The 10,993-nt window shown below is 40.5% G+C and overlaps 1 protein-coding gene across 1 annotated transcript; it reads right to left on the bottom strand.

Moving 5' to 3' along the window:
- Positions 1–9,121: 9,121 nt before the first annotated feature.
- On the bottom strand, positions 9,122–10,681 carry soul2 (heme-binding protein soul2). The gene is made up of 4 exons (XM_086161241.1): positions 10,356–10,681; positions 10,143–10,269; positions 9,607–9,769; positions 9,122–9,456 (listed from the first exon to the last, which is right to left on the bottom strand). Exons 1-4 carry the CDS (start codon positions 10,479–10,481, stop codon positions 9,285–9,287), a joined length of 588 nt encoding a protein of 195 aa, XP_086017367.1. The 5' UTR covers positions 10,482–10,681; the 3' UTR covers positions 9,122–9,284.
- Positions 10,682–10,993: the final 312 nt, after the last annotated feature.

Genomic DNA, 10,993 nt, shown 5'->3' with positions numbered 1-10,993 from the left:
AGTTTTGGTTGTCTCGCATATTTGGTTTTGGCAAAAGTTTTACGCCGGATGCCCTTCCTGACGCAACCATCTGCATTTTTCCGGGCTTGGGACCGGCACAGGGAGACACTGCTCCGTGCCCCCCCAAGGCAGGCTTGGAGAGACACGGGCCAGTGCCGCCCTGAGGCTGCATTAGCTATTCTCATACAGTACCCTTTAGAAAAACATCGCCATACCAATATATTCTTGTGTAAAGAGCTAAAATTAGATAGCATATATGATAAGGAATATTTATATATTCCTGCTGCTACACAGCATCCCAGGTATAAACTTGCACTTTTTTCTGTGCTCTGCTCTGCTTTCTGTTTTATGTGTCAGTTTGTTTTAGCTGCTACAATGCCTAATGAAAACTTCTATTGTACTGTGACAGAAGGTTATAGGTTATAAGCCTGTGGTTGAATGGAACCCTTCAGTGGGTCATTCATGATGAGAACTGTTCAGCTTTGGGTCAGCTATTCTGAATGAGCTGGCAATCTTAGCAGCTGGTTCATCTCTACTGCAGGTGATCAAAGGAGTGAGACACTCTGTCTTGACTGTCAGCTAATGAAATTTCTATTCCTGCTCTGAGAGGCCACAATCCTTCATAGAGTAAACTTATGGCAGTATAACCAGGGGTTATGACCCTGGTTATCAACCTGGTCCTAACGACATGCTTTCTCAAAAATAAAGGTTATAAGCCTATTCTAAAACAGAGAGAGGGTGTGCACTTCCCAGATTAAATTGGAAGATGTTTTCACAAAGGAGTTTGGTAACTGAATCCCTTCTCTACTTTAGAAGACCTAAAGGACTCAAAGTAGCTCTGTGTCCTGGGAGCACTGGGATCTAATGGGGTGGTAGCGTTTTGAAAGTTCTTTTAGATGCTGTGTTTTTTTTTTTTTTTAATTTATTGTATTATGCTCTATAATTCCTTTGCAGGAAATTATTTTCTCTGAATTTTATACATCATTAATGAACAATTAATAGTTGGCAGCCGCTTTGCGGTGCCAGGGGAGCGGTTAGTAGTTCAGTGTTTTGCTCAACAGTACATGGACAGGTTGGAGGAATGTGGGAATTGAACCATTACCGCCACCATAACCCCCTGAATTGTACAGAGAACCACTGCAGAGAAGCAAATACCGGGGAGATTTGAATTCTTGTTCTAACATGTGTAGCAGCATTCTAGATAGTCTTTCACAACAATACTAGCTGTTACCACTGCATAGATCAGCCGAGTGATGTCAGTAGATGGTTTTTAAGTTTTGCGCTAAAGGAAATAGAGTGTTGTCGAATTTTATGTTTCAGGAACTCCCATTGTTTGACCGGAGATGCAAGTTTCTCAGGTGACTTCATCAAATCTACCGCTGCCTCTCCTACACATTCCCACACCTCCATGGGTTTATCATCAAGACAAACTGTTTTACCACTTTTCATCCTCTTCAATGGCTTCCTCACTTCACTTTTACTAATTTGTGCTACTTTGTGGTCTACAATAGTCACGTCTTCTACCCTTGCCTCTCAGTCATTTTCCACATTCATCAGCTCTTCAAAGCACTCTTTCCATGTTCCCATCACTCTTCTAGGATCTGTCAATACATTTCCCTCTCATCCTTAATCACCCAGACCTGTTGTATATCTTTTGCATCATAATCTCTCAGTTTCACCAAATGTTTTAGGTCACAGAGTTGATGGGTCTGAGAGAGGCTCCCTCCTTATGAATCTGCAGGAATGTAAATGCAGGCCTTGGCTTGTCCTGGGTACAGTCAATAATAAAGTGGTTTGTCTTTGGCAGCATCATTTTCAAGATGCTGTAGAGAGCTGACCACTTTTTTCTTGTATGTGTTGGTCGGGTCCTGTTTCAGGGTTTCATCGGTTGTTGCGTCCAAAAGGAGCTTGTAGATAAAGTAATCTTTTCTATCCAGAACCACTGTGCTTCTACCTTTGTTGGCTGGGAGAACGGCGATGCTCTCGTTCTTCTCATCTTCTCATCAGGTGTCAGATTGGGCAGGGGTGGTTTCGCACAGGAGTTTGCTGCTGAGATCTTGAGATGACTTTGCTCAGCTTCTGTATTGGAGATGGGGTTGTTGCGTATGGCTGTTTCTGTTGCCATGATGAGGTCTACACTAGAGGTGATCTGGTGTGCCTGCAAAGTTTAGACCGTTGGACAGGACACCAACCTCACCTGGGTTTAGTTGGAGGTTGGATCATTTCCTAACCCAGTTCTTGTTATCACTGTTGGGGGTATTGTCATTTCTGTTCCATTTAAGGGCTGTGTTGGATTGGCTCGTTAAGTTTTATCTGGAAGGAACAGAACACCGTCTCTTTATTTTCTTTATTTCCTGATGTTGTGTTGAGCCACCTGTGCCCTCTTTACAAACCTGTTAACTTCATTCATGACCCAACCAGGAAAAAATGATGTTGTTTCACTGCTTATTCTTATGAGTTTGGTTTCCAGAACATCTATCACAGCTCTGTGTCCCTTAACCAAGTAAAGTAGATGTACATCTTAGTATCTTAAGATTGACCATCATCCATCACATAAACATAAAAGCGTAAATAAAAGATAGAGCACATACAAAATTAATTAAAATTTGTTGAATCAGCCGTTAGTGCTGTGCATTAATAGAGAAGACAACAAAATAAAATACAAATGATTTTCATTGGTAATACAGGTATTTCAATTTGAATACTGAAGAATTAAATCTAAATTATTTGGTGAAAATGAGAGTCCTATTCCAGACAGTCAGTAACTTCAGTCATCTCAAAAACAAGGGTACTTTTAGCTTATACTGTTCAATCATGAATTCCATCATGTGGACATACTTTACTTTCTAAAACTTGTGATTGATCACAGGGGGGGCACGCTTCGGCCTGTTAATTGTGATCAGTTTGCTCTTAGCGAAACATGTAATATAAGATATTAAATGTTTGTCAATATATAACAGAGAAATATATAACACTGCTCTGCAGTTAACAGGGAATTGGGGTATGTACCAAGTAAAAATAGCAAAGATTCCATTGCGATGTCTCTCTGGATCTCTACCTGGAGTAGTCATCTATAATTCAATTCTGCTCAAGTTCTCATTATTGTGTGATTTGAAATGTCATCTGATATATCTTTCCTTAGTTCCCTGTATACGTGAGATGCATATTTTTAGATAAACATTTTTTAAGCTAAAATTACTTCAGATTTGTATGTTCTGTCTTGAGATTTTCCCAGCTCACATGGTTTGTTACATAATGCCTGATTTATAGAAATCTGTATTGGTCAACTGAGGGCAAAGGCAATTAATAGATTAATAAGCTGAGTAAAAGATTCACATACCTGCCCATCCAGATGTTGTAAAAAAATATGGGCCTGTTGTTAGGTTTCCAAGTAGTAGTAGTAGTAGCATAGCATATAATGCATATAATAAAAAAAACTCATCAAATAAAACACTTGGTGGCAGAATGTGATTTTTTTTCTCCCTGTATCTATGTATCATTCAAAACTCATTCCTCCACAAGGGCATTGACATGTATGCAGACATTCAGTATTATTAAAAATCCTGATTAATAGAGACAGGACAAAGGGATTTTGGTACAAAGTTGCCAAGGCTTGTTGGCAGTTTTCCATTACCCTCATACCCCCGATTTTGCCTATGTATCCTTCTATTACATTTAAGAGGCAGGTACAATCACATTTTCCCACTTTGCCATTTCAATATCATATTTTAATGACCTGCAGTCAGGCTTCGGCCCCATAGCACGAAGGACCCTAGTTTGATTCCAACAAGGGCAGTTGGCATGTTCTTCCCATGTTTGTGTGAGTTTCTTCTGGGTTCTCCGGTTTCCTCCCATAGTCCTCTTCGCTTGCTCATCCATCGCTTGCTCCGTTGTGGAGGATTCTGGAGCTTATCCTAGCTGTCATTGGGAGAGAGGCGGTACACCCTGGATTGGTCCCCAGTCAATCGCAGGGCACATATAAAGACACACATCATTCACTCACTCACTCATTTACCCATTTTTTTCCAATTAACCCTGCTGCATGTTTTTGGAATATGGGAAGAAAACGGACACACAGACACGGGGAGAACACTGGCAGAAAAGTTCCCTCTTCAGAATCAAACCAGGGTCCTTCGTGCTGTAAGGCTGAAGTAAGTGCCAACCACTGTGCCACCATGTCACCCCAGACGAAAAAAGTATTTTTGGGTAATATGATAGCAAAAGAACAGTCAAGAAGAGAAAGTCCAGTGCATCACACCAGTTTGCTTGTTTCTATTTTTTTATTCTGTCTACAAAAATGGAAGGTTATATACATAAGCTAAAAAATCTATCAATCAATCAAAACTGGAAGTGATAAATAAGCAAATCTGATGCTCGAGCTAGTTGATTTGCTTCAAACAACAGCAAAATAATACGTTTTTTTCAAACAGAGTGGGACTGTCATGACTTTCGGGGGTGATGTTACTACCTTTCCACCTGCTCTTCTGGACACAACGTATCTCAATCTTCCTTCTCTGCATCATGTCAACCAACTCTACCTTTTCCTGTCATAGTCCCGATGTTCAAAGTCCCTACTCTTGCCCAGACTCCCAGACTCTTGCCTCTCCTCTTCTCCCTCTGCTTCCAAACATGGTTTCCTCCTCTCCTTCAGCGGCCCACAGAAGCCCAATTTCCACTGTTGCACTGTAGGTCATCGGAACCTATGGCAGTCATTGTTAGCTTTGATCAATCCTGTATGAAATTATTAGGTTTGATTCACATGTTTTAACAAAAGTTTTATGTCGGATGGCCTTCCTGACGCAACCCTCTGCATTTATCTGGGCTTGGGCTTGGCTTAAGGAGACGCTGGCCTGTCTCCTGTCTGGCCTGTGATGAGCCCCCCGAGATTTATATGTATATATATATATATATATATCAGTGGTGGGCCTTCAGGGCCTGCAAGGCCTTCTTTGCTGGCCAAAAAAAATATCTGAATCACAAACATTAATTATATTTTGTCCATGAATACTTTTTAAATAATTCCAAATGGTCTGTTCACTTCCTTTCAAAGCTTTTCCCCTGGTTGTGCCACTTCCAGACATGCATTTTCATATTAAAGTATTTAAACACATTTCAGCCATCATCTGTTGCCAGGCAGGGTCAAAGTCAAAGAAATCTGCCTGGGGGGGCTGCACAATTGGTTCTGCTAGCCCTTTGCGCATAAAAAAATAGTGTTAATGATGCTGTTGCTTCAGCCAATCAGATTTTGAGTTGGCGACATCAAAGCCTTCAAGCAGGCTAGAGCAAGGTCAGCGTACAGAGATTGGACTAGTGTATTAGCGAGGAGAGGCATACTAGCCAGCTCCAAACAGAAATATAGTTGTAATAACTGAACTCTTTTTGAGGAAAGAAAGGAGGATGGATTTTGTCTACAAATGATCAGAATTTTGGTGAGTATAGTGCTGCTATTTTCCTTAATGATACTGAAAGTTTATAAAGTTATTATTGGTGCTTTTTATGTGTCGCAGTTGATTCGGAGCACCACTGAAGGCCTAGATGTTTAAATGCACGTCCCGCCACTGTTATGTGTGTGTGTATGTGTGTGTGTGTGTGTGTGTGTGTGTGTGTGTGTGTGTGTGTGTGTGTGTGTGTGTGTGTGTGTGTGTGTGTGTGTGTGTGTGTGTGTGTGTGTGTGTGTGTGTGTGTGACAGAGAGAGTTCAAACACATGCATATATACATTAGGTATGGTGTTATTTGGTTGCAACTCCCCATTCCTTCTCCTCCAAAGAAGGAACTCAATGACAAGTGAAGTTTTTACCAAAAAGTTCCATTTTGGTTTCATCTGACCATAGGACATTCTACCAATCCTCTTCTGGATCATCCAAATGCTCTCTAGCAAACTTTAGACAGACCTGAACGTGCACTGGCTTAAGCAGGGGGACACGTCTGGCACTGCAGGATTTGAGTCCCTGGCGGAATAGTGTTTTACTGATGGTAGCCTTTGCCAGTTTAGTCCCAGCTCCCTGCGAGTCATTCACTAGGTCCTTCTGTGTGGTTCTGGGAATTTTGCTCACCGTTCGCGTGATCATTCTGACCCCACAGGGTGAGATCTTGCGTGGTGCCCCAGATCAAGGGAGATTATCAGTGGTCTTGTATGTCTTCCATTTTCTAATAATTCTCCCACTGTAGATTTCTTCACACCAAGTTGCTTAACTATTGCAGATTCAGTCTTCCCAGCCTGGTGCAGGTCTACAGTTTGGTTTCTGGTGTCCTTTGACAGCTCTTTAGTCTTGACCATAGTGGAGTTTGGAGTGTGACTGTTTTAGGTTGTGGACAGGCGTCTTTAATTCTGATAACCAGTTCAAGCAGGTGCCATTAATACGGGTCATACGTGGAGGACTAAGGTGCCTCTTACAAAAGAAGTTACAGGTTTGTGAGAGCCAGAAATCTTGCTTGTTTGTGGGTGACCAAATACTTATTTCCCATCAAAATTTGCAAAAAAATTGTTTAAAAATCAGATACAAATACTTGATATATATATATATATATATATATGTATTGTAATGTATATATGTATATATGTATTGAAATGACGATGCATACAATTCTTTTATAATTTATTATATTGCATCTGTATGAGTGAATCATATGGCAGTATTGACAATAAAGTTGACATTAACTTGACACATATTGCATTGCATTCTGGCCATAAAACTTCTTGCATGCTCAATTATGAAAAATCTTTAATTTTGTCATTATCCATGCCTCTTATCCTGAAATCAGGAAGCCTATCTTAGTTGTTATTGTCCTAATGAGACAGACCCTTGAACGGTCACAAGTGTGTCACAGGGCCAAGAGACATAAAACTATACATTCTCTTATTCACATGTTGTTAGGTTCTCTAATAAACCTACTCTATGGTTTTGGAATGTGGGAGAGAGAGTCTGCAAACTTAACACTAAAGACCCCTGTCGGAATCACACCAAGAACATTGTACTTATGAGGCAAAGTCACTAAACGCTGTACAACAGTCCCGGCGCAACGTGTAGCAAATCAAATTTCTTACCCTGATGTACACTACCATCTACTGTTCAATGCCAGATACTTCAAGTCAAATAGACACAATAGTAATGAAAAAAACTTGACTGGCACAATTGTGAATGGAGCACCCAGCCAATTATCTATTTCCCGTTTGTCAGGTTCTTTTATGATTGCACACTGTGCTAACTTTAATAATGTATTTTACAAACATTCAAGCGAGGTAATGTAAAAAGATAATCTTATAAGTTCTTATGTTTGTGTCACGAGTCAGACCAAATCTATCGAATGTCTGCGCCAAAGTACGGAGGTGCAGCAGTACAACTACAATGTGCAACTACATGATGTGGAACAAGGGCATGGATGGCATGCAAATTATGCTTCACATGATGAAAGGAAGAAAAGTAACATTGCTTTTACATACTGTACTCACACACTCACATTCTTTGACTACGTTCCTAAAACTGGTTTCAGTAATGCAACAAATGTAGTTTGTGGGGTTTCAGCCTGCCTTTTAGTTTCATTATTTGCTGTAAGACAAAATACACCGCACCGGATGTGCTTCAGTGCCCAATAACATTGCACATAGTAATAAAAGTAAAAATCAATTAAAAAAACAAAGAGAACCTTGAAACTTAACCATATTCTCAAATTAAAAAACAATAAGATAAATAAAAGTTAAAAAAAGATAAGATAAGGGCTATGTCTTTTGATACAGTATCTAATGCATTTTGGATGACTTTGTGGTCTAAACTGCATCGAACAGAGTAGTATAAACAAATATCTGTATTTAACTTGAGGCCTTTACTGAGAAACATGAATAGAATAGTTCATTTGTGTTAATGTTTCCTTCATACCTGATTTTGCTGGCTACAATTTAAAGTATTCCGTGTAAATATCAACCAATCAACCAAATTTTCTCAACGAGAAGACAGGGTAAAGATGAGCCCTCATGCCCCGACAGAACTTTTGCCAGATACATGAATGACTCCTGGGAGAAGTGGAGGATCGTGTGCCTGTCCATCCTTTCCATGGAGGACGCTGAAGACATCTACATAATTGGAATTATGGTAACAGGAATGCTGCTGTTGGGAGCTAGCAGCTCCCTGATTTATCGCAAAGTGCGGAAGATGCTGGCAGTACTTTTGGCTATCCAGAAGCTCCCTGTCATGGTTGAGGGAATGTGCAGGGCTGACACCACTCAGACTCAAATGATAGGTGAGCACTGTCATAGACAGAAAGAAAGTTTTTTCAACAATGTATGCCAACCCCGAGAAGTTGACAGCTCGGCAGAAATTAGCCACTCAATTTGGACAATTGGATCAACACCACCAGGAGAACCAGAGAGACTCAAGGCAGACGGAAAATCAGGCTGAATCCAAAACAATTGTTATCTTCATTGGCTCCCTGATGCCAGCCTTGGAAGGCTGGTATCTCTTCACTCTCCTGGATGTTATGCAGACAAGATGCTCCCTCCTCTACCCCTCCATCTCTCTCCACCTGCAAAATTTGTCTCTGCATAAGAACTCACTGAGGTCATCTCCACGGTAACGGCTGTGTTTTCGTCATCAGAGACATTGGATGTGACTGAGTAGAGAGGAGGTCCAGGGGCTTACACATACACACACACACACACGAAGATAGACATGACATTCACACTCCTCAACTCAATGCATTCTTGTCTCCCTTCCCCCTGCCTGCTTCACGTTGCAGTGTTGTAAGCGGTGGTTGAGGCCACACCCTGCATGGCTGTACACTCCCCCAGCATCTGTGCTGTGACACCTTTCCTCCCCAACACCCTCTTAATGTCTTATTTGTAATGTCTTTTGTTGCTTATGTGCTGAAATATTTTTCCTCCTCCCACATTGTGCCCCCCTATAGGAGCCTAGTTTGGGAGTGGCTTTTTTTTCCCCTCTTCCTCTGCCTCGATCTCCTTTCTTTTCTTTTTTAAGATGGCTCTGGAGGATAGCAGCCTCCCCTGCTGATGTAAACACATTCATTTCCCCTTGGGGTCAATAGGGTATTCATTCATTCATTCATTCATTCATTCATTCATTCATTCATTCATTCATTCATTCATTCATTAATTCAGTCAGTCAGTCAGTCAGTCAAAATGCAATTTTATTATTCAATTATTTATTTTGCATGAGTTGGTATTTTTTTTTATTTTGTAAGTCCAGTGGTGGATAAAAGCCTCACTGATAAACTTTAAAACCAAGACTGAGTAACTGCGGACATAGTAACATCCTGGAATGAGAGATTTAGGTCAGGCAGCAGTGATCCAGATTTCATTGTGGTAAGTGATAGAAAAAAAGGAGTCATATCCAGCTCCAAAGTAATTGTCATGATCAAAGCTTTTTCCTGCTTGATTCAGGACCTCCCTAAGCCTCCTTGCATTGTCTTTACCAGTTTCTATTGACGGCTTGCCTCCAAAAACCCTGTAACAGATGCAATAACAACACACATTTGTCCTGATTAGATAAAATATATGATCTAAATTTAAATCTTGTAAATTTTGCCTTAATTTTTCTAATCTGGCCAAATGTATAAATCCATATATCAGCAGTGATTCACTACCAGCAACTCACCTGACATAAACAATGCCTTCTGATTTTGTTTGCACTGAAACGGTTGGGTCACTGTTTTCAGGCAGTGGGATGCCAGGAGGAAGAAACCAAGAGAGGAATAGTTCTGACTCATTCTTGCTATTGGTCACAAGCACGGGCCAGGTGTCAATAGGAATAGCCTTTCCTGGTGGAGACAAATAACAAGAACACCAACAACATGGTGATAAATCTTTGTAAATATTACTCATTGCAGAAATGAAATCATTTGAAGATAAACTTTATGGTGACTAATGTAAACATTTTTGGAATTGACTTTGATATTTTGCAAAAAATATTTTTGCAAAATAATCTCACAGGACGGATCAGGCCCACAAGCAGTTTCAATCCGACCCTCAGACCGTAAGTTTGACAACCCTGATCTAGACCAAAAGAATTGTAACAGTTTCTCCCATCTATTGCTGAAGAATATGCCATGGCCAGAGTATTTGTAATAATAGCCCACAAAAAACCCTGGTTCTGTGGTGAAGAGATCACTTAGAGCTTGGTGTTTAACATACCCTTGTTCTTCTGTATTTTGCAGAAACTCCTCAGCCTAGAATCAGCAGCAATCATGTCGAGACTCCCAGAAGTTTTGATCTTGGTGGTGATCCAGTTTGTAGCAACATACAATCTAGTTTCAAAGTCCTGCAGAAAACATGATCATAAAGCTGGTTGCTAGGTCATTCTCAGTCCAAAAGAACACAATCAGTTTGGTGTGGCTGAAAACCTACCTTGTTTGTCTCAATCACTTCATATTGAGGACACTGTTGATTATGGCAAAAGGTTGGAGACACCCAGTTGTCTCCTTTACAACAGCAAACCAGGGCCAGAAGTATGAGGAAGAGAGGGGTTTCCATTGTGCTAGATTCGTCCAAGTAACTTCACACATGCAGCTTCTTCCTCAAAACTGCGTTATAAAGTCTCTTCTCAAATGACCAGTTTATCAGGTAACGCAGACACTCCCACATTGTTCCTCCTCTTTTAAGGCAGGACATATCACAAATACTGGCGTTTCACATCCACCACCGGAGCTTAATCAATCCTTAATCCAAAAGCCTTTTACCTCCAAAATGCAAGAACCATTGAATATGTCATTAGTCACACATGCTTTTCATGGTTAAACAGGTTAAACAGGTTCTCTAGAGCAGCACAAGGAAATGAAACAGTTGAATTTTATGTACTTTTTTCTTCATAATTTACACACCATCTTAGTGGATAAAAGCACTGCTGGAACAGACCAAACTCTGGGATTTTTGGAAAATATCTCAAAACAGAAATTTAGAGCCTTAAAAGTCTCCTCTTGCCCCAAACTGAGGAAGGTCTTTTCGAACATCAAAATAATCCCAAGAACTATTAACACAGCTTGCCT

The sequence above is a fragment of the Fistularia commersonii genome, chromosome 2, assembly GCF_037954325.1.
Source record: "Fistularia commersonii isolate RoL2024-O1a breed Wild chromosome 2, RoL_Fcom_v1.0, whole genome shotgun sequence".
Taxonomy (NCBI): Eukaryota; Metazoa; Chordata; class Actinopteri; order Syngnathiformes; family Fistulariidae; genus Fistularia; species Fistularia commersonii.
Note: the sequence above shows the minus strand (reverse complement) of the source record. Positions and strands in the feature narration are given on the sequence as shown.